At 45.9% G+C, this 23821-nt stretch overlaps 1 protein-coding gene across 1 annotated transcript in view; it reads right to left on the bottom strand.

Annotated features, from left to right (window-relative positions):
• The window catches only part of elac2 (elaC ribonuclease Z 2), a 73431-nt gene that overhangs the window by 19118 nt on the left and 30492 nt on the right, over positions 1–23821 (bottom strand). The window contains exons 11-19 of the mRNA XM_072483124.1: positions 22499–22611; positions 21939–22037; positions 19186–19324; positions 18129–18214; positions 11095–11216; positions 8959–9055; positions 8140–8278; positions 4212–4250; positions 1543–1652 (exon numbers count right to left, since the gene is read on the bottom strand). Of these exons, the coding sequence (XP_072339225.1) occupies positions 1543–1652; positions 4212–4250; positions 8140–8278; positions 8959–9055; positions 11095–11216; positions 18129–18214; positions 19186–19324; positions 21939–22037; positions 22499–22611 (944 nt within the window). The remainder of the gene's footprint in view (positions 1–1542; positions 1653–4211; positions 4251–8139; positions 8279–8958; positions 9056–11094; positions 11217–18128; positions 18215–19185; positions 19325–21938; positions 22038–22498; positions 22612–23821) is intronic.

Below are 23821 nucleotides of genomic sequence, written 5' to 3'. Positions count from 1 at the left end.
TTTTGGGCGCCAGTCGGCGGACATCGCGCCGTTTGGGGAGAATTTCTCCCCTGTTCTCCAGATAGTGGTAATATATTTAACAGTTAACTAAGTCTGGAGAGACAACTTATTATGAGCTTGATTATTCGTAGCAAAGTTTGATTATCCGTAACCGCAACTCAATTTAGAGTCAACAGAACATAGATAATTATTAATAATTGTGGCAGTGCAAATATTAAGTCTCAGTACAAAATAAAAAAATAAAATCTACAGAACAACACTCTGGGCCTATTTAAGGAATTCAACTTTAACATTTTGGCTCAGTTCATGTATCCCTTTTCGCAACTTGACCCAAACTGCTTTGGAGCAGCGCGGTAGCACAGTGGTTAGCACTACTGCATCACAGCACCTGGGATCCGTGTTCAATTCCAGCCTTTTTTGAAAAATTAATTGACGGGATGAGGGCTTCGTTTGTTAGGCCAACATTTATTGGTCACCCTCGTTGCCCTTCAGAAGGTGGTGGTAAGTTGCCTTCTTGAACCGCTGCAATCCCCAAGGTGTAGGTGCACCCACAGTGCAGTTAGGGAGGGAGGTCCAGGATTTTGACCCAGCGACAGTGAAGGAACGACAATATATTTCCAAGTCAGGGTGGTGAGCGACTTGGAGGGGAATCTCCATCTGGTGGAGTTCCCAGGTACCTGCTGTTTTTGTCCTTCTAGATGGTCGTGGGTTTGGAAGGTATTGCCTAAGGAACCTGGCACGTTCTTGCAATGCACCTTGTAGATGGTAGACACGACTGCCTTGGGTGACTGTATAGAGTTTGCACATTCTCCGAGTGTCTGCATGGTATCCTCCAGGTGCACCGGTTTCCTCCCACAGTCCAAAGATGTGGTTAGGTGGTTTGGCCATGCTAAAATTGCCCCTTAAGTGATCAACGGTAGGTGGGTTTACAGGGATAGGGCGGGGGAGCGGGCCTAGTGCTCTTTCAGAGGGTCGGTGCAGACTTAATCGACCGAACGACCTCCTTCTGTACTGTACGAATTCTATGATGAGCCAATTAAGAACTTTTATGAAGCGTAATCACCTCTATAAATGTTGGCAACTATTTTAATACATTTAAACTCTCACGAGCACAGGGCAGGACAATGGTGCAATGGTTAGCACTGCTTCCTAACGGCGCCAGGGATCCGGGTTCGATCCCGGCCCCAGGTCACTGTCCATGTTCAGTTTGCACATTCTCCCCATGTCTGTGTGGGTCTCACCCCCCACAACCCAAAAGATGTGCAGGGTAGGTGGATTGACCACACTAAATTGCCCCTTAAGTGGTAAAAAAAATGAATTGGGTACTTGAAATTTTTTTTAAACTCAAGTGCAGAGAACCTGACCAAAGCATTGAAAGGTTTATTGGAACTGTTCTGCACTTTACTCCTCCAACTTCTTTTTTTTAATGACAGGAAACCATAATTAGGTTGACTTATTTTACGCAGTTTCACCTCTCTCCTTGTCCCCACCCAAAAACACATAGCTTGACCTACAGAATTATTCTCCCGAGTGTAAACTCACTTGATGTGCCGAAGAATCTCTTGGCAATGGTTATGGTACTGGTTCAACCAAGTCATGATCTGTAATGGGCCCACGAGTAAAACTGGGCTGAAGGCTTTACCCAGTGAAACCTGAAAAAAAAAACCTGCATTTACTGCTGGTGAACAGAGGGCAAAATTGAAAAATAACAAAGTCTTAAGTAATATTAAAGCTATGTGATTAAAACGGATGGAGGCGGCGTGGATACAAAATTGGTTAAGGGACAGAACTCAGGGATTTGGTGGTAAACAATTGTTTCATAGTGAGGAGGAATGTAGACAATGGCATTCTTCAGGGCTCTGTGTCAGATCGCTGCTCTTTCCTGTATGTATATTGCTGGACTTGGGTTTATAGGGCAAAGTTCAGTGAACAGTGAGGAGGATAGCAAGACACTTCAGAAGGAAATAGAAAAACTGGTGAAATGGGCAGACGAAGAGCTCGATTCAATCAAAACATTTCTAAGTGTCATTTTGGGCGAGCTTGGCTGGGTGTTTACCGCGACATTTTGGATGAGATCCACACAGCTATTCAACCAAACTTAGTCATTTTGTTGGACTGTTGGAAGTTTCTCCCTGGTCAAGCCCACACTTCAGAAGTTTTTTCGGGCTACCATTTTGAAAGGATGTCTCATTTCTAGGTGAGCTTGAGGATCCCCCACATCCCCTACTCATGGGCAATGTCACCCCCCGCACAAATGGGTATTACTCCACCCCCTCCACCCCAAATGAAGACACCCTGCCATGGGATCGATGAGGGCCCCGTCCTTTGCAGGCATCCCCCCCCTCTTTCAAAACCCCACCCTTAACCCCCCCCAGCTTTTGTGAGGCCCCTTCAAAACCGCCCTTCAGCCCTCTTTCCTGGGCATGGCCGCCTCAGGCCTCGACCCTCGGCAATGCCACCCTGACAGTGTTGCTGCCAACCTGGCAGTGCCAGGGTGGCAGCACAATGGTACCTGGCTGGCAACACCATGGTGCCTGGATGCCAGAGAGCCACCCTGCCCCGTCCCCGACCACCAGGGGTCTCTAATGGCCTGGGAAACCGCCAAAGTGCCTTTACGCCTGGCCCATGTTTTTGTGGGCCAGTACTAAATGGCGCCCTGTCCAGGCCTCGCTGTACGGCTCATTTAAATATGTATGTCTGGATCTCACCCAGCCTGGGCAAGATCCAAATCACGACGTCTCACGAGGTTCAGGTGATCTTGCGAGATGTGTCAGAGGTCGCATATTTCACGAGAGGCACCTCGCGAGATGCACCGTCCTCGTCGCATCACCAAGTCGGGGATGACGAGGCCGGTAAGTTGTGCCCCAAATTTAATGCAAAGAAATGTGAAGACATACATATTAATTGGAAGAATGAGGAGAGGTATTATAAATTGAACAGTAGAACTTTAAAAACGGGTGCAGGGACAGAGAGGGTAGTGTCTTCCAATTTTTAAAAGTTGGCAGGACAAGTTGAGACGGCAGCTATTTAAAAAAAACATATCCAAGACCCCTGGCTTTGTTAACAGCGGAATAGAATACAAAAACAAGGAGCTTGTGCTAAACTCACTGGTTATGCCGCACTCAGCTAAAGTACTGTGTTCAGTTCTGGACACATTTCGGAAGGGTGGCAAAGCCTTCGAAAGGATGCAGTGATTAAACAAAATGGTACCAGCGTTAAGAGACTTGAGTTATGTGAAGATACTAGAGAATCGGCGTTGTTCTAAGTACAGAAGGCTAAAGGGGAGACCTGATAGAGAATATCAAATGATCAATGATTTTGAACAAGTAAACGAGGAGACAATGCTTCCAGAGACGGATGGGTCTGTAACCAAAGGCCACAGATTAAAACGCAAATGCCACAATAACCAGAAGTGACGTGAGTAAACAGACAGCTGTAGTGATCTGGAATGCTCTGCCTGAAATGGTGTTTGGAGGCAGAGTTAATGGTAACTATCAAAGCAGCTGCTGGTTATGTGCTTGAAAGAAAACCATTTTCAGGGTTAAGGGGAACAAATACGGAAGTGGAGCTGGATGGATACCACGGTTCAATAGACCGCATCAGAGTCGGTGTCTCTCCCACTCTCCAACCCAATTAATCTCTCTACTGACCTCCATGAACGAAAGAAACCTATTCTCACTCAAGACCAGTCAGATTATTCCCAATATTGGAGAGGTTTCAGGGCAGTACTTTTGTTAATTTTGCAAATTTGAAAAAAGTCCAAAAACACTCAGCAAGTTGAGCAGTATTGGTGGAGAGCGTACGCGCCAGTGTCTGCACCAGTGTCTGCGGATCTTTAGTGGGAGGGCTGGATTCTTTGTTATCAGACGTGCAAGAATCTAATTTCTTATGAGCGTGGCATTGTCACACAATTCATCAAAGCTCCAGGTTTCTTGCATTAAACGGGGAACGTGACAATTCCCAACAGGACCACAAACATCATAAACACAGGCGGGGAGAAGATTGCCTGCTCTCCTCCTTGCCCAGGGAACAGCAGTTATGCACATGGAATTCTTTCTTAAAAAGGCAACACCGAGTTTAAACAAACTTGTACCAATTAAGCTTTTATCTAAGATGTTCCAGCTTTCTTGCACGAAAACCTCAGAACCAATGTGCAATTGGGCACCTGTTTCAGATTTATTCAAACACATCAAAAAAGAAATCCAACTTACCAGAGCCTTTTCTCGTTCCAACAATACATTTATTAAGCCCTGTAATACATCAAGATTTATTATCAAAAGGAAATGAACAAGAAAGCTGCACTGTGAGTCACACAGTGATTACCTTATTGCAGTAATCATACACAGTTTCTGTACAATCCCTCTCAAAGCAGAATATATGCACAGTATCTGCCCTAAATCCCTCTCTCAGCAGTACAAGGGGTTAATACGGGTATATCAAGAATTCCAGGAGGATTCACTGATCAGAGCTTCTTCATAATGCTCATTAAGCCGAGTGAAGGTAACATTTACAAATGAGTTGATCGACTCTGTATTTTGCATCTTGCATTTAACCATGGAGGTTTGCAGCACGGGAGGGCAACATTCATGAATCTAACTATAATTTTTACTCGTCCAGGCACAGAAACATTGAACTAAATCCACTTAAAACTATACCATGGGCGAAATTCTCCCGAAACGGCGCGATGTCCGCCGACTGGCGCCCATCAGACGGGCATCGCACCACCCCAAAGGTGCGGAATGCTCCGCATCTTTGGGGGCCGAGCCCCAACATTGAGGGGCTAGGCCGGAGGGATTTCTGCCCCGCCAGCTGGCGGAAACGGCCTTTGTTGCCCCGCCAGCTGGCGCGGAAATGACATGTCCGGGCGGCGCATGCACGGGAGCGTCAGCGGCCGCTGACAGTTTCCCGCGCATGTGCAGTGGAGGGAGTCTCTTCCACCTCCGCCATGGCGGAGACCGTGGCGGAGGTGGAAGGGAAAGAGTGCCCCCACGGCACAGGCCCGCCCGCGGATTGGTGGGCCCCGATCGCGGGCCAGGCCACCGTGGGGGCACCCCCCGGGGCCAGATCGCCCCGCGCCCCCCCCCCCCCCCCCACCAGGACCCCGGAGCCCGCCCACGCCGCCTTGTCCCGCCGTTCAAAAGGTGGTTTAATCCACGCCGGCGGGACAGGCAATTTATCGGCGGGACTTCGGCCCATCCGGGCCGGAGAATCGAGCGGGGGGGGGGCCCGCCAACCGGCGCGGCCCGATTCCCGCCCCCGCCGAATATCCGGTGCCGGAGACTTCGGCAACCGGCGGGGGCGGGATTCACGGCAGCCCCCGGCGATTCTTCAACCCGGCGGGGGGTCGGAGAATGACGCCCAATATTTCTAATGTTTACTGATACAAGTATAAATCCCTTAAAACTACCTTTACTTTACTAACATGCAGACTTTTGTCTCCATAAAGTGGCTTGTGGCATTCACATTCATGTTTCTGTGCCTGGACGAGTAAAATTTATAACTAGATTAATGTTAGACAAAGGCGTTTGAATGTGTGGGAGTTGGTTTCAATTTCAACTGTGTTGCTTAGCAACTGGGGCATTGCAAGGTAGAGAAGCTTTTAAGCTTTAATTTAGCCAATTTGATTTCAGTTGGAAATAGGTAGTGAGAAAGAAGGCAGATCTCGCAGCTCTGCTGGAAGCAGTTGGTTTTAGAAGGCTAAAGAGGGAACATCTCTCTCAGCACTGCTATGAGAAAAGCCAAAAGATAGTGGAATGGTTAGGAAAACAGATGCTGGGCGGGGCAGCACGGTGGCACAGTGGTTAGCATTTCTGCCACAATTCGATCCTGGCTCTGGGTCACTGTCTGTGTGGAGTTTGCACATTCTCTTCGTGTTTGCGTGGGATTCAGCCCCACAATCCAAAGGTGTGCAGGGTATGTTAATTGGCCACGCTTAATTGCCCCTTAATTGGCAAAATGAATTGGGTACTCTGAATTTATCTTTTTAAAATTATATTAATAAAAATCTAGCCTTTCCTTTCTGCACACTTCTTAAAAAAAAAGAAAACAGGGGCTGGATTCTCCGTTTGGGAGACCAAGTCCCCACGCTGGCGTGAAAACTGTGGTGTTTTACGCCAGGAAAACTGTTCCCTGCTCGGGGCGGCGGGTGGCTAGCAGGGAGGCAGCGTAGAGCTCCTTGCTCTAGCTGCCGATAAGGCCTGCAGAATTGCTGGGTCCGTGGCATGGTGGGGGCCCGCAGCATGCTTCATGGCGGACGCAACCCGCGGACCAGGAACGCAAAAATAGTTCCCCTCCGGACCCGGACCGCAATAATTGTACCCCCCGCCCTTTGGTCACTCGCACGCCCCGGACCGCCCCCCTGCAGTGCCCCAGCCCCAATTGAAGACTCCCCTGCCCACAGATCAGCCCTTCCCCGACTGTGGCGACATTGGACTGAGGCCACAGCAGCCATGCTGAGTTCACGACAGGTGAGACCACATATGTCCCATGCAGTAAGGGATGGAGCATCGCCCGGCGGGCCTCAGGCAATGGCCTGAGGCTCTGGATAAGGCATGCGGCGTACTCCTAGAGTACGCCACTTTTCAGGGGGTTGAGCATCGCGAAAGCGGCGCCGCCCCCGATTTGGGCATCATTGGGGATTCTCCGCCCCCTCACTGAACGGGATTTCGGTGTCGGGGATCGGAGAATCCAGCCCCAGAAGTCCAGCTAGTTTAGGAAACTAGAGAAATTTCCAAGAGGCCTGGAGTTAATCAAGGAAATTGGGAACCAGGACAGATTAAAAGTCACATAGTTGAAAAGGCATTGGACCGTGAGGCCAGAAAGATGCCTGCAGTAGAGTTACGGTTGTGAAAAATTACTACATTTTGGGGGACATTATTTGAATGAATTGTGGAAAGCGGTGGCTGAACCTTGGAGTTTGTGTAAAAGCCTTTCAGACAAAGGAAACCTGAAGGAGAGGTGAAAAATCAGAAAGTAAAACCTCGATGGGAGCAGTGGAGGGAAAGCATGTTTTAAAATGTGACTTTTGAAGGTGGAATTTGAAATCAATAGTATGAAACTGGAGTTCAGTGAGACAAGGTGGCTCATAGTATACAGATCATCGGGGGTGGGTTTTGGGGAAGAAATCCACAGACATTCAGTTGGGTTCGGAGAGGACTGTGTCTTATCAGTCGTCATGTGTGCTTAAAAGGGCCTTTATGTGTTAATGAGACCATTGTAGCTTAAGATGTACTTTGTAATCAGTGTTAATCTTAAAACACATGTCTAAGTGCAAAACTAAAGGGGAGTGTTGTTTAATAATCCAATTTTTCCATGTGTAATCTTTTTTTTCTCATCATTAAAACTAATTTACGGTCCTGTGACTCCATTCGTCCACGTTTTTAAAAAGGTATTTAGGGCCAGAGTTCCATTCTGGGATCTTCCCGTTAAGTTGTAATACCAACTGGGATCGTCACACACAAAACTCTCAGAGACAATGGTCAAGATAAGCCCCAGACTAAAACCAGAGTGGGAATCATAGAATTAACAGTGCAGAAGGAGACCATTCGGCCCATCGAGTCTGCACCGGCTCTTAGAAAGAGCACCCCACCCAAGGTCCACACCTCCACCCTAACCCCGTAACTCCACCCAACACTAAGGGCAATTTTGGACACTATGGGCAATTTAGCATGGCCACTCCACCTAACCTGCACATCTTTGGATTGTGGGAGGAAACCGGAGCACCCGGAGGAAACCCACGCACACACGGGGAGGATGTGCAGACTCCACACAGACAGCGACCCAAGCCGGAATCGAACCTGGGACCCTGGAGCTGTGAAGCAATTGTGCTATCCACAATGCTACCGTGCTGCCCCGTGGGTGTAAATCCCATGGGTGTAAAATTTATTGGATTTGAACAGACAGAGAATGCCCAAAGGGACAGTAGGGACAACAGTTTTACCCCACCCCCCAAGTCAACCTTGCCAGCCTACATCTGTTTATTCAGAAAAAAGTAAGATCCAGGATCAAGTTACTTCAATATCCTAACAGGTTAAAATTTTCAGTTTTCAAGAACAGGTACATTTTTATTTATGGGCCAAAAAAAACAAATGACACCCGTCAGATTTGAAGATTAGGCAAATCGTAAAGAAGAATACTCACTGTGTGATGGTCAGCATGCATGTGAGACAGAAAGATGGCTGACAAATTACAGAGGATCATGTCCACATCATTGCCATAGTGTCGACAGAGCTGTCCAAAGGTTCCTTCACCACAATCTAATAACAGAGAGCGTGTAGCGCTAACAGTAAAACAAGTTTAATTAGGATCAAAGGATTCTTGTAACATTACTACACCTTCTTTCCTACTCTCATTCTTGAAATCTGTTGACTTTCTACCTTAGTAACAGGACACAGTAAAAGGAAAATTGCAGCAATTTGATTATCGGTTGTTCCTTACTAAAGAACTTCAATGCTCCTTAAAGCGTAACGGGGCTGGTGCCAGCACAGAACTCAAAGCAGGTCTCAATAACTCAAAGTGGTGCAGGAAGGAGGGAAAATATAATTGTCCGCAGATTGCCAGCAACAGAATTATATCCAGCTGTCGCTTTTCAAGCCGCAAAAGGAAAAAGAATTGACTGGACTTTAAATATATATATTTTAAATTCCATGACGTCGACCAATTAGTGCGTTTTTTTACTACAAGAGCTCTATGAACTTTACAGGCATTTGCATTGCACGTTTAGCATAGTCAAACATCCCAAAGCACTTCACAGCAGCGTTATGAAACAAACTGTGACACTGAGCCACAGGGGGAGATATATGGGGAGATGGCCAAAAGCTAGGACGAAAACAAACAGACAAAATACGAAACACAAAGCACAAATTATGTAATTATGTGTTTTTTAAAAAAACAACTGCAACAGAATGCTCCTCAATCTACAATATCAGCAGACCGCTTTGAGAAAAAAAAGAGACTCACTCGATGTTCAGAATAATGGAGCTAACATTTCGGATTTTCATTGGGATGGCAGATCCAGTTCCAAGGAAAACCACCTCGGGGTATTTGTCTTCTTTCCCTGGGAATACAAGCCAAGGGTATATTTTATCAACAGAGTTACAGAATAAATTACAAAGGAGGGAAAAGCAGCTTATTTAGACCATCTCATAAACCATGAGGCAAAGATATTGGTGTATTACATTCACGTCATAATCCTGGGTGTTTGATCTTTCAGTATATAAGTGACAGACATCGTGAAAGACATTGCAAGGTTCTTATTCAGTTTAGATGCTCTGAATTGCCAGCAGTGATATTGGCCAAAAGCAACTCAAAAGATTGAAATCCAACCACTGCAGTGGTTTCACATTTTAAAACAACATTTATATTCAATTGAACAGATAACAAATTTCTTTAAGAGCAAACCGCTGTCGGGATGGTACAGAATAATTTTATACCTTAGACTCTTAAACAATTCGTACAGAAGTGCAATTCCTACAGTCACCTTTTTAATGCTTGTCAAATTATAGAGACTCGTGTCCAGAACATCACCAACACTTGCCTCTTAAAAGGTGCAACTGCAGTCCAAAAACGATTGAGGCAACCACAACACAAGATCACATAAATCTTGAAGGTGGAGAGTGATTGCAGTGGGGAAGGCAACCATACATTTGATTATTGTAGCATACTGCTCTACACCACAGAGCGAGAATAGCAAAGCACAGCAGCTTTAACAGAAAAAGAGCTGGCCATCTCCTTTACTACACAAGGTAAAACTGCTCACCCCAACAATTTAGGAACAGAAAATAAGAGTAGGCCATTAGAGTAGCTTCCTCCAATATTCAGAATTATCATGGCTGATCATCTACCTCAACAACAAATTCCCGCACACTCCCCTTACCCCTTGATGCCTTTAGAGTCTAGAAATCCATTTCCTTCTTAAATATATTCCTCTGACTAAAGAGATTTCTCCTCATCACAGTGCTTAATGGCCTACCCTGTATCCTAAGACTGTGACTCCTTGTTCCAGGCCCCACAGCCAAAGGAAACAACATCCATAGAACCATTGGAAAGATACAGCACAGAAGGGTGCCAATCAGCCCATCTTGACCATGCCAACGCAGATACCCAGGTGCCCTTCCTAATGCCATCTTCCTGCACCCGGCCCATAACCCTGCAGCTTACAGCACCCAAGGTGCCGATCCAGGTACTTTTTAAAATGATCTTCTTAGTCATGTCCTTCAATCAAATTTGTACGGCATGACCTTCCCTAAACAAAGCCATGCTGACTATCCCTGACTGGTCCATGCCTTTTGAAGTGACAGTTTATCTGATCTCTCAGGATTGACTCTAACAATTTGCCCACCACCGAAGTAAGGCCAACCGGCCTATAATTATTTGGCCTTTCCTTTGTACCCTTTTTAAACAACGGGACCACAATTGCATTCTCCAGTGCTTTCCCGGTGTCTAGTGAAGATTGGAAAATAATCCACAGAGCCACCTGCCATTTCCTCGCTGACCTTCAACTTCCTAGGGAAACAATCAATCCGGCCCTTATGACTTGTCCACTTTCAAGGATTCCAACTCCTTGAATACCTCCTTTCTTGTCATAATTATTTTATTCAATACTTCACATTGCTCCTCTTGGACTATTATAATCCACATCATCCCTTTCCTTTGTGAATACAGTGACAAAAGGTCTGTCTAAAACTTTTCTCATATCCGCTGCATCTTCACACAAGTTTCCTTCTTCATCTCTGATAGGTCCCACCTTTTCCTTAACTATCCTGTTGCTCTTTATATACTGGTAAAATATTTTTGGGTTTTCCTTAGTCTTGCTTGCTAATACTTTTTCATGCCCTCTCTTTGATTTCCTTATTTCCTTTTTTTAAATTGATCCCTGTGCTTTCTATACTCCTCTGGGCTATCTGAGGGGGTTGAGTTTTTTGTGACTGTATCCGGTATGTCCAGCCCTGTCAGAATTTTATACGTTTCAAAGAGATCCCCTCTCTTTCTTCTAAACTCCAGTGAATACAGGCCCAGTCGACCCAATCTCTCCTCATGCAACAATCCTGCCATCCCAGGAATCAGTCTAGTGAGCCCTTTTTAAACCTGATTTACCTGATTGAACAACAGCGTCTGCCGCCAACACGTTTTTACATTCTTCAACTTTCTCCAAGAAGCCTGGGATTTCTGTCGCTTCTTTAATGAACTCTTCAGTGTCAGCCGCAACCACAGCGTCTCTACATGCAAGAAGTGCAGAAAATAAAACTTGCAATTAATATTCAAAATGAGGAGACATGAAAAGCCTCTCCAATCTGGCTTAGGGCAACACTCAGCCAGTAAAGATCATTTTCCTGCAGCAACTCTTTCTCACAACCACTTGCTACCTGTCATCCACCACTACTAGTCTTTGAATCTAAACAAATAGCTGAACAAATTTGAAGTTAAATGCTAGCTTGCCATACTGAACACCACGTGATGTGGACACAATGATGTTAAAGTTTAAAACTCCCTCTTGTTTGGACAACAAAGGGGTCACTACGCAGAACCACTTAATCTTAGGTAGGCACACTAGTTACTAGTATTCCCTCCCTTCCTCTGGAGGACAGAAAGTGTTAGGCCTCACATCGCAGGTTTCAAAATACAAGAATCATCATAAAATAGGAGCGCTGCAGGAAGCATAGAAAAGCAGACAATATGGGTTAACATCAAAAAAATGTTGGCATCTTGTTAAGCTGGTACCAGCGGACCTAGACCTCAAAAACAGGCTGGATATGAAGGAATCTTTCTCCTGTCTCTTTATAGATATTGATGTAAGGGACAACTTTATATACCTTTGCTGCTGTGCAGGTATACGGAGTCTCAAGATTTTGATTTTGTAAATTTTCTTCACCCGCTTATGTATAGTTTCCTGTTAACCCTATTTTCCCCATGTTCAGTAATGAGTGAAGGTGCACAAATTCTTGGGTTTGGGGAGGGGGGGGTTAGAAATCAAACCAAAATTGAGGGGCCTACCCAAGTTTTAATTGCCTTGAAGAACGATGATTGATTGATCAGCCTGCCTGAAAAAACCTTTCAAATTTTCACAGTACACCCAACAGTACTCAATTAATCAAACAGATCGAGGGGATGAGGTTAAAATGAAACAACCAAGGATAGCAGTATTACAGGGTTCCAAAATGTTCAATAAATGAAAATCTGAGGGATACAAATAATAGGAGTAAAAAATACATTGAAGTTAACCTCCCTATAAAATAGTGAGATCAACACAAGGGAAGTTGTTGATTGAGCAGGTGGGGCTAAAGGTGATTTGTATCAGTAGGATGTAGTCGGGGGAAGGTCCCAGGGCCCAGTTGGCTTGACAACAGAGTTTTATAAGCAGTTTGTGACAGAGTTAGCCCCCTACTTGTTAGGGATGTCCAGTGAGGTGGTGGAGAAGGGCGAGTTACCAGCAACATCATCACAGACGATGATCTCGTTGATTCCAAAAAAGGGGAAGGACCCCCTGGAGTGTGGGTTCCTCAGGCCCATTTTCTTGTTGAACGCAGATGTGAAAGTACCGGTGAAGGTCATAGGCTGGAGGGGTGTGTGCCAGAGGTTGTCTCTGAGGATCAAACGGGCTTTGTGAAAGGTAGGCCGCTCTCCAGTAACATTTAGAGGCTGCTGAATGTAATGAAGACTGTCAGGGGGGAGGGCACCAGAGGTTATTGTATCCATGGATCCGGAGAAGGCTTTTGATCGAGTAGAGTGGAGGTATCGGTTTGGAATTCTGGGTAGGTTTGGGTATGGACTGAACTTTGTGGCGTGGGTTCGATTTTTATATGCGTCCCCTGTGACTAGTGTGAGTACGAATGAGAGGAGTTTGGGGTATTTTGGATTACATAGGGGAACGAAGCAGAGGCGCCCACGGTCACCATTGGTATTTGCATTGGCAATTGAGCCCTTGGCGATGGCCCATTCAGTCGTCAGCTGAGTGGCAAGGGATTGCAAGGGGGGGTAGGGAGCACTGGGTGTTGCTGTATGCAGACGACCTGTTGTTGTTTGTGTCAGACCCGCTAGAAAGTATGGGCAGAATTATGGGCCGATTGGAGAGATTCGTCGCCTTCTTCTGTTGTAAGTTGAACATTTTGGGTTTTGGGTGGATCAGTGCGATAGTTATCCAGACGTCAGAAATTGATTTTTCGTTCTTCAAACATTTTCTGGGTAACTAATAATAATAATAATAATCTTTTATTGTCACAAGTATGAAGTTACTGCAAACAGCCCACATTCTGGCGCCTGTTCGGGTAAGCAGGTACGGGAATTGAACCCGCGCTGCTGGCCTTGTTCTGCATTACAAACTAGCAGTCTAGCCCACTGAGCTAACCCGGTCCATGTGCAAGACAGTCAGAACCATCCAAAGTGTGCGTTTTAAAATCACATTTTGAATAGTTCCCAGTGCAGGGCTATTGCCCCTCAGAGGTTTGAACTCTTCAGGCAATTGCCATGCAATTGTTAACTGGAAACGTTCATGGGGCTGCCCAGCACATTTTGGGTTCCCCCTAGATACACCGCCCTGGAGCTCAGAAGTTACGGCCCAAAGTCATTAGGTGCAGTTTGGGTAATAAGGAGGGAAATAAAATTCTAAATTAGCTTTACAGTGTGCATTCTAACGCAAGGAGCGTGGTTAGTAAGGTGGGTGCGGGGGTGCTTCAGGCACAGGGAGTATGATACTGTATCAAAAACAGGCAGAACTGGATTATAAATACTCCTGAATATTTACGAGGTGTTCAGCAAAGATAATGGAGGAAAGAAAAGAGGAGGAAGAGGGGATCACAGAGAACATTATACTGCTGGAGGGAGAGATTGTCATGGAGTCAGAATTTCACAGCACAGAAAGAGGCCCTTCGGTCCATCGTGTCTGCACCTCCCATCAAGCACCTGTCTATTCTAATCCCATTTTACAGCATATGTAATACTTCTGATGTAAGAAGCTGTTGGGGTGGTTGATGGTCAAGAACAGGATAGACTTGGTTGTAGCAAAGAAGCACAGAGGAACTACTACACTGGGTGTATTGTACAGGTCACAAACTAATACTGAAGAAAATAAGGGGAACAAATTTGCAAGGAGATTAGAGAGAGGTGCGAACCATAATGGGAGGGCTTCAATTGTCCTTATAGAATGGAATAGTAATAGTGTAAGTGGTAGAGTGGGAGAGGAGTCACCCAAGTGGAGAATTTTCCAAGTCAGTAAATTTCCAGCCCAACATTGCTGTATCAGGATCTGGAAATGGGATGGGTCAATTGTCACTCAGGCAACCTTCAGGGAATAGTATCCATAAGAGTCTAGGTTAGCGACGGAAAAGGACAAGGAACAATCCAGAGTAGGAATAATTCATTCGGAGAAGGCTAATTTCAGTGGGGTGAGAATGAATGTCGCCCTCATCCCAGGTTAAATTGGCAGGTAGTGCTGTATCGGAACAGTGTTCTGCCTTTAAAGAGGAGATAGTTTGGGTGCATTTCTATGCGGGGAAAGGTAGAAGAAACAGTCAGAGCTCCCTGGATGATGAAAGAGAGAGAAATATTATGCAGAAAAACGACAAATATCAGGTTGATAATAAAAGTGAGAATTAAGCCAAATGTAGAACATTCAGAAGGAACATTAAAAAAAGAGATTGCAAGCTTTCTTGAGCCCTATATAAAAGTAAAAGGGTAGTAAAAAGAGGATTTATGCATAGAGACAGAGGGCATGGCTGAGGTACTGAATATGTACTTTGCACAGGTCTTCATCAAAAAGATGATTCTGCCCAAGTCATTGTGAAAGAAGATAGATGAGACACTGGAACACCGACAAATTGGTAAAGAGGAAGTATCAGAAAGGTTGGCTGTACTTTGCTAAGTCACTGAGACCAGATCATGTATCAGAGAATAGCGAGGGAAGTAATTGAGGAAATTGTGACGGCACTGGCTATAATCTTCCAATCCTCTGTGTACACAGGGATGGTGCCAGAGTGTCTAATGTTCATACATAGGATGCAAGAGTAAACCCAACAACTGAAGACTCGTCAAGCACAAATTTTTGACGGCAACAGGGTACGTTAAGAACATGGGGCGCGATTCTCCGGCCCCCCACCGTGTCGGAGAATCACCGGGGGCTGGCGGGAATCCCGCCCCCGCCGTGTCCCAAATTCTCCGCCACCAGAGATTCGGCGGGGGCGGGAATCGCACCGCGCCAGTCGGCGGGAATCGCACCGCGCCAGTCGGCGGTCCCACCCCCACCGATTCTCCAGCCCGCGATGGGCCGAAGTCCCGCCGCTGTCAACCCTCTCCAGCCGGCGTAGATTAAACCACCTTTTGAGCGGCGGGACAAGTCGGCGCGGGCTGGCTCCAGGGTCCTGGGGGGGGGGGGGGGCAGGGCGATCTGGCCCTGGGGGGTGCCCCCACAGTGGCCTGGCCCGCGATCGGGGCCCACTGATCCACGGGCGGGCCTGTGCCGTGATGGCACTCTTTTTCTTCTGCCTTCGCCATGGTCTTCACTATGGCAGAGGCGGAAGAGACCCCCTCCCCTGCGCAGGGATGACGTCAGCAGCCGCTGATGCTCCCGCGCATGCGTTGCCCGGCGAAGACCTTTCGGCGCTGGGTGGCGTGGCGCCAAAGGCCTTTCCCGGCAGCCGGCAGAGCGGAAACCACTCCGGCGCGGGCCTAGCCCCTCAAGGTGAGGGCTTGGCCCCTAAAGGTGCGGAGACTTCCACACCTTTGGGGCGGCCCGACGCCGGAGTGGATCCCGCCACTCCATTATGCCGGAACCCCCCCCCCCGGGTGGGGGAGAATCCGCCCATGGTTAGTAAAACATTGGGATCCTGGGCTAAGAAAAAGGGATATCGAGCACAGTCATGGATCTGCCGAGTAGCAGCAGAAAAACTAATTTAACAAGGCATGATAGAATGCGGTCTGCCCAGCAACAGGTAGAAATATGCCCAGCAACAGCATAGCCACCATTCAAAAGGCAAAATGAAATGCGACTTTCCTGGTAACGAGGTTAGCAGGCATCTAGACAGAATCAGGTGCCAATTGTCCCATTAGTAGAAACAGCTTACGTAGAAAAGATCAGTGGCGGTATACACGTTAATTTCTCGAGTCAAGGAATTTGAGAGAGGCAGACAGCCAAATACACAAAATGGAGAATCAAAGGGGAAAAAATGGTAGAAATTCCAGTACACTCAGAAGCAGAGAGGGGAGTTGACATCTAACAGCCGGAGAGGCCACAATTCTCAGCTAGAAAGCTAGACCCGCATCCAGGTCTTAGAGCCAAGGCGGTGCAGAAACCTTCGTAAAGGCAGTTGAATTATCATCACTCCACCAGGAAAAGATGGTTCCCAGTATTAATTATCAGCTCTATATTGTGTGGTAACCATAATTTGGATTTGACTTATAGACTTATTTAATTTGGATGTTGTGTGGGGAAAGTTCAGAGATCATAGATATACTTTGTGAACAAGAGGTATGTTCTACATAAATGGTGCATGTGTTTAGTGATCAATTATTTGTCGTTCTGTTTGTATATTTGTCTTCTCTTTAATTTAATAAACAGCCTTTAATAATTGCTACATGACAACTGGGCTGGTTAGTCTCACTAGGGCTTCATGCGAGTCTTCACAACATTATAAAAACAAAACTATACACCCCCATGAACTGCTGTTTCAAATTGTGATAACCTTGCAAATACCATCAGCGTGGTCCATAACAAAACAAAGGGTTAATGTGAATGTTTTTAAAAATAAATTTAGAGTACCCAATTATTTTTCTTTTCCAATTAAGGGGCAATTTAGCATGGTCAATCCACCTAACCTGCACATCTTTGGGTTGTGGAGGTGAAACCCACGCAAACAGGGGGGAGAATGTGCAAACTCCACACAGAGACAGTGACCCAGGGCTGGAATTCGAACCCGGGTCCTCAGCACCGCAGTCCCAGTGCTAACCACTGCGCCACATGCTGCCCCTTATTGTCAACATTTTTAAAGTACTGTTTCGACTCAACTGAGATAGTACATCCAAAGCTTGAGACCACACGTTAGGAGGGGTGAGTGCCAAAAAGATTTACAAGAATGGTTATACTGATGAAGGACTTCAGTTATGTGGATAAACTGCAGAAGCTTGGGCTATTCTCCAAGGAGAAAATAAATTTGAGAGGAGATTTAATAGGCATGCTCAAAGTCATGAGGGGTCAGGACGGGGTCAGGACAGGGCAGGTAGGGAGAAACTTCTCCTATTGGTGAATGAGCAAAGAACCACAGGACACCGACTTAAGGTAAATAGCAAAAATGTGGCGGGAGGAAAAGTCTGCACAGCATGTTATTAGGATCTGCCCGAGAGAGTGTGGTGGAGGTGGGTTCAGTCATGGCTTTCAAAAAGGGAAATGGATAATGATCTGAAGGGAGAGGATTTCCAGGTCAAAGGGGAGAGGTCGGGCCGGCCGAGTTGCTCCCCCAAAAAGCCAACACGAAAGGCCTCCTTCTGTGCTGTAACCAGTGATTCTACAAAGTCATTGCAACTAAGACATCAAATTCAGTCACATTTAACCTTTTGAATCTGAACAAGATACAGAAAGGCAGGAATAAATTGGGGACGCTTGTGTAAGCTTTGGGCTGAAGGAACCAGCAGAGCACAATGGGGCAAATGGCTTCTTTCTGCTCTGCAAATTACATCACAAAGTGTTCACAGCACAGAAATAGGTTCAACTCATCCATGCCAGTGCTCATATGATCCAAACAAGTCTTCTGCCACCCTTGTTCACCTCACCCCATTAGCATGACCTCTTACTCATGTGCTTAATGAATTTCACCTCAACTATAGCTACGCTATTTGCCTCAGCAAATCCTTGTGGTAGCACCTTCCACTCTGTTGGTCAAGAGGTTTCTCTAGAATGCACCAGTGGATTTTGAACATGCTTTTCATTTAATATTCATGCAAGAGCATAAATAATCCAACAAAAATTCTATATGATGAATACTACACGAGCACAGAAAGTCACAAAGACAAATGCACAATCGTGGAGCCAACAATTCTCTGTGTTTTGAAAGACTACACATCGGTTTTTGATTTTGCTGGAGTTGATGCTGCATCAGTCTCCAGAAGATGGCCACGATAAATATGTCTAACTTACGTGAACTGACCTTTGCCATTCAAATTTGGGCCTCAGCTGGTACTTTAGCAAGCATTCGCCTCGAACAGCTGGCAGATTGAGAGAGGCTTGCTGTTCCTGAAACCAAAAAGAAAGTGAACTCCCGCTACGGATTGGATCAAACTAGTGTAATAAATTAGAATTTATCACTTTCTTTTTGAATGCATACTATCTCCACAATACACCAGTAAGTCATGCCACAAGCCGGATTTACTCAACTAACAAATAAATTGGCTTCAATCCATAATGCTTGCTCCTTTACCAAAGAGCTGAAAGGTGCCCAAAATGGTGTCTTGCTGATTTTAAAAGCTAAAAGCATTCTCTCCTAAAGGTTAGCTCAGCAGTATATGCTCATGATAAACGGCAACATAACACATCCGTTCCATATTAAAACACAAGGATATTCTAGAGTATGACAATTGTGCCACGCAATAAGAGGATTGAAACAAGGCCCAAGAAAGAGTACCAGTAATTTGAATTTCACGTTCTTCCCATTGTTGATTCTGCACTTTTCAGATAACAGCTCTTCTGGCATTGGAGCACACACACTGACTGCAATCCCATGCTACTCCCTCGGAGGCCTCTTCCATCAATATCACATCCCCTGGTGTGTAACTGGTACCATTGTGTTCTTCTTCTGTTGCTTCACTCTGTATTTTTTCAACACTAGCTACATTGCTGCCCCCCAGGGGAGCAATCTCAGACATACCCTTGTAACAGTTTTGAGAGGCCCTTAATGGAAATCACACAAGAAATCGTGAAGGGAAAGGAGTCTTATTCCAGCCAATACTCCAGTGAGGAAACAAGTGGGCATTCATGCTGCTTTTATTCAATTTTCCAGTATAAATATTATGAAACATAAAATGGCTGCTACGAAGAGAAGCAGGTAGATAAGAAAGGCAGGTATAGAAGTTCTAAGTCAACCCACCCTCCCCCCTCGAATGACGTACATACTTCAGTTTGGATCCCAAAGATCTTGTTTAAGTCATCAAAGGTTAATTTTCCCCCATACCTCCCCCAGTTCCCAAGACTTTGAATCTTGTTCCTACCTTGGTCCGAAAGGTCTTCAGCCGCGGAAAGATCTCTGGGTGAATCAGGTTTAGCTGGGTCTGGATTTTGTGGCTGCGGAGGTTATGGACAGTCTCATTGTGTTCATTGAGAATCAGGTGTTCTGCTGTCGGCTCAAACCTGTGAGTGGAGCGAAAGACAAGAGAATAAAAAGACTAAGGCAAACTAGCAGGCACAATTAGTAGATTTATGTACGAGAATATTGATGGCTTGAAAATGGAAGTTACTCACAAATTAAAAGGCTGACGCAGGGTAGAGACATGGAAAGACTACTATGAGCCCGAACAGGCGCCGGAATGTGGCGACTAGGGCATTTTCGTAGCAACTTCGTTGCAGTGTTAATGTAAGCCTACTTGTGACAATAAGGCTTACATTAACACTGCAACGAAGTTACTACGAAAATGCCCGAGTCGCCACATTCCGGCGTCTGTTCGGTTACACAGAGAAAGAATTCAGAATATCCAATTCACTTAACAGCACTTCTTTCGGGACTTGTGGGAGGAAACCGGAGCACCCGTAGGAAACCCATGCAGACACAGGGAGAACGAGCAGACTCCGCACAGACAGTAACCCAAGGCGGGAATTGAACCTGGGACCCTGGAGCTGTGAAGCAACAGTGTTACCCACTGTGCTACCGTGCCGCCCGAGTTCTATCAAGTTCAAGAAAAATACATTCACAAATCTAAGGAACTGTAAGAATGAAAAGGACTGGAATTTAAGAAACACCTCAAAAGTGCTCCATATTAAAATAAATTCCTGAGAAACGCAGTGGCCATTCGCTCAGCTGGATGTCAAACAGCAACTGCCAGGTGAATCTGATTTTGATGATATTTAAGGAAAGAATGATGGTTGGAAGAACTTCTTCCTCTCCTTTGGATGGATGCAGTTGGATGTTTGATATTCAGCCAAACCACTGGAACAGGAATACAGCACTTACTGAAAAATGACACCTCTTGACAATCCAGCGGTCTCTCAGCACCACACAAGATACCAGCCTGCTCTATGCCCAAATCATGTCTGCTCTGCCAGACGCCAAGTCCTTGGCTCATAGTAGTCTTTCCATATCTCTACCCTGCGTCAGCCTTTTAATTTGTGAGTAACTTCCTTCCATTTTCAAGCCATCAATATTCTCGTTCTTCCTCTTTTGCCTTGTAATCTACCATCCATAATACCTCTAACCTCTAACAAGTCTACTTCCAAAGATGCACCCGACCTAGTCGCTCTGCCTGTTCCTTATTGCACTCCCCAAATTTCTATGTTTGTTCGCCTGCTCTCCTCAGCATTTCAGCGTTTTTCTGCCCGACTGGTCCTTTCCATTCTCGTCCAAATGCATAATTTACAACATGGTGCCCTCTTTATGCAAGGTCCCCTACGCACATCCGTACAAAGCTACACTCAAAAATCAAGCTCTGTACAAGGAAGTTTTATGCAGCTTTGCGGACTGCAACTGTCTCTTCTTACTGAAGTTAAATTTGGATCCAAAAGTACCGGACTCAGAAAATGAGAGCACTAGTGACCAAGCCATGGCAATAGATCACAAAGGAATTTCAAATGCATACTTTGAAGCATTCACCAAGGCCCTCATAAGTAATTCCTGAACATTGGACGGGAATCTCCGTAGCACAACGCCAAAATCGGGAACGATGATCGGTCAGGGAATGGCTTCCGACGCCGGAATCGGGGCAGGCGCCGGTTCGCGATGTTCCACCCCCCCAAAATCGGCATCATCGGGCCACTTGCAGGCTCAACGCCGTGGGCGCATCATCAGCCAGCCCACCTGCGATGCTCCGCCTCTGATGGGCTGAGTTCCCGACGGCATGGGCCACATGTGGTCCCAGCGTTCGTGAGCCTGGCGTGCCGGCTGCAGACAGTATCCAGCGCCGTCACACTCGGCCGAGATCTGTGCCACTGCCCGGGGGGCTTCTGCCAGGGCTGAGGGAGTGGTGGGGGGGTGGCCAGGGTTGGGCTGTTGGGTCAAGGTGGGCGGGTACGCGGTCACGCACGGCCAGCGCCATGTTTTCCGTTGCGACCGGTGGGGGGTGGTAGGCGTGCAAGACTACAGTTTGCCAGCCCTGCCCATGTGCGGTCCAGGACCCGGCGATTCTCCGCCGGTGCCATCCCCTCACCGGTGCAGAAATCGGTGAGGGATTCTCCATTGGCGCCAGTACTTAGCCTCCGAAACGGAGAATCCAAGAAGTCTCACAGGGCAATACTTGCTTTTCTTTTTATTGCTACATTGAATAATGATCAGTCCTTCATCCCCACACGGCAATTTAAAACACTGTTAGTTATGCCTCAGAAACGGAGAATCCAGCCCATAATTTGGAGTGAAAATTTCAGAAAGACGACAAACATTAACCTTTAACCTATATATTTTTAAAATCAATTTCAAATTTCACTGAACCATGTTAGCAATTATAACAGAATTATAACACAAACATAATGAAGTATGTGCTGAGCTCTATATGAAGATATTGGAAAGAGTAACAAGCAGTATGACACTGGCAGTAAACTCAAGGCATCGCCAGTAGATTGCAGCAATTTAGCATTCTGTCCATTACCAGAAATAATTTACTTGGAAAAAGAGAAAACCTCAATCCAAGAAGTCTCACAGGGCAATATTTGCTTTTCTTTTTATTGCTACATTGAATAATGATCAGTCCTTCATCCCCACACGGCAATTTAAAACACTGCTAGTTGTGCCGACAAAGCAAACTTTACAAAATTCAATTACCTCTCCATCCATGCTTTATACACATTATTTGCCAGAACAGACTCGGGCGTAATATGCACAACCAGTGCAACGGGGCTTTCGGATCCTCCCATTTGATACCTGCAAGAAACATAGCTTCACTAAAGTCAGAGACAAGATAAAAGGACATTGCTCAGTTTACGAAAGGCACTGCTTAAATATAACACAGCTTCATTTCCTGCTCTAACCTTGCATTGAGGAAGAATGAAAAGACAATCCATACGTAAAGTGCATCAAGAGGCGCTTTTAGCAGCTACCTAATACTCCTAAGTGAGGCAATTAAGAGAACAGGGGGCATCAGTAAATGACAGGGAGCATTCTGCCCACTCACCTTTTATGAAGGAAGGGAGGTACATGGGCCTAAAGTCACGAGGAATAAACATGCATTCAGGCTGGTGATCATCTGTCCTACTACTTAGGGTGGAGGGATTCTCAGGAGTCTATACTAGGATTTAACTTTTCAAGAAAATAGGCAACATTCTATCTTAATGAACAATGGTTCCGAGAAAAATAAAGGCTAATCCACTCAGTGGATAACTTACCTTTTGAGTTGTTCATTCTCACACATGGAGACAATAAATTCCGCACTGGGACATTCCAACACCAGAAAAGTGGGCCCTGGATCATCAGGTGTGCACACATCCTCAGGTCGGATCTGCAGAATATATTAATGGGGCATAATCAGGAAATTTGCAACCACTAAAAAGCAACAAATCAACAGCCTTGAGTATCCATAGCAACGTAATGGGGGAAACAGCTGGTCAAGTAAAGGTATGCTGAATATTTAAATTTGGATCAGTTCTAGCGTTGAAATGCAGAACTCTGATAAATGCTGGATTTGGGATACAGAAATTTCAGCACAAAGTGGGAACTTGCTCCAGTCCTTCAATGATCAGCACCGGGTAGAAATGAACTTGGGTTGGGGTTTTTAAAAAATATTAAGGAGCTCCATTCTACTGACTGCAGTAACTTTGGCTCTAAACAGGTGCGGGGGCGGCACGGTGGCACAGTGGTTCGCACTGCCGACTCAGTGCCTAGCACTGCCGCCTCACAGCGCCAGGGACCCGGATTCAATTCTGGCCTTAGATGACCGTCTGTGTGGAGTTTGCAAATCTCCCAGGTCAGCGTGGGTTTCCTCCCACAGTCCAAAGATATGCAGGTTAGGTGGATTGGCCATGCTGTCCAAGTGGTGGAGGGAGGCCTTGGTGTGGTGTTCTTTCAGAGGATTGGTGTGGTGTTCTTTCAGAGGATTGGTGCAGACCCGATGGGTCGAATGGCCTCCTTTTTGACGAATATGATTGATGAGGGAAAGGCAGTGGATGTTGGCTACATGGACTGCGGTAAAGCCTTTGACAAAGTCCCCCATGGCAGACTGGCACAAAAGCTGAAGTCACACGGGTCAGATGGGAACTGGCAAGGTGGATACAGAACTGACTTGGACATAGAAGACAGAGGGTAGCAGTGGAAGGGTGCTTTACTGAATGGAAGGTTGTGACTGGTGGTGTTCCGCAGGGATTAGTGCTGGGACCTTTGTTGTTAGTAGCATATATAAATGATTTGGAGGAAAATGTAGCTGGTCTGATTGATACATTTGTAGATGACACAGATCGGTGAAGATGTAGATAGTGAAGAGGATACAGCAGGATATAGACCGATTGGAGACTAGGGTGGAGAAAAAGCAGATGGAATTTAATCCCAACAAATGTGAGGTAATGAAGTTTGGAAGATCTAATATAGGTGGAAATTGTACAATAAATGGCAAAACCCTTAGGATCACTGAAACTGGCAACATAGGTGGACAGTCAAGAGGGCATACGACATGCTTGCCTTCATCGGTCGGGACATTTGAGTATAAAAATTGGCAA

This window comes from Scyliorhinus torazame, chromosome 18 (genome assembly GCF_047496885.1).
Source record: "Scyliorhinus torazame isolate Kashiwa2021f chromosome 18, sScyTor2.1, whole genome shotgun sequence".
Taxonomy (NCBI): Eukaryota; Metazoa; Chordata; class Chondrichthyes; order Carcharhiniformes; family Scyliorhinidae; genus Scyliorhinus; species Scyliorhinus torazame.
This window is presented reverse-complemented; position numbering and strand designations above follow the sequence as displayed.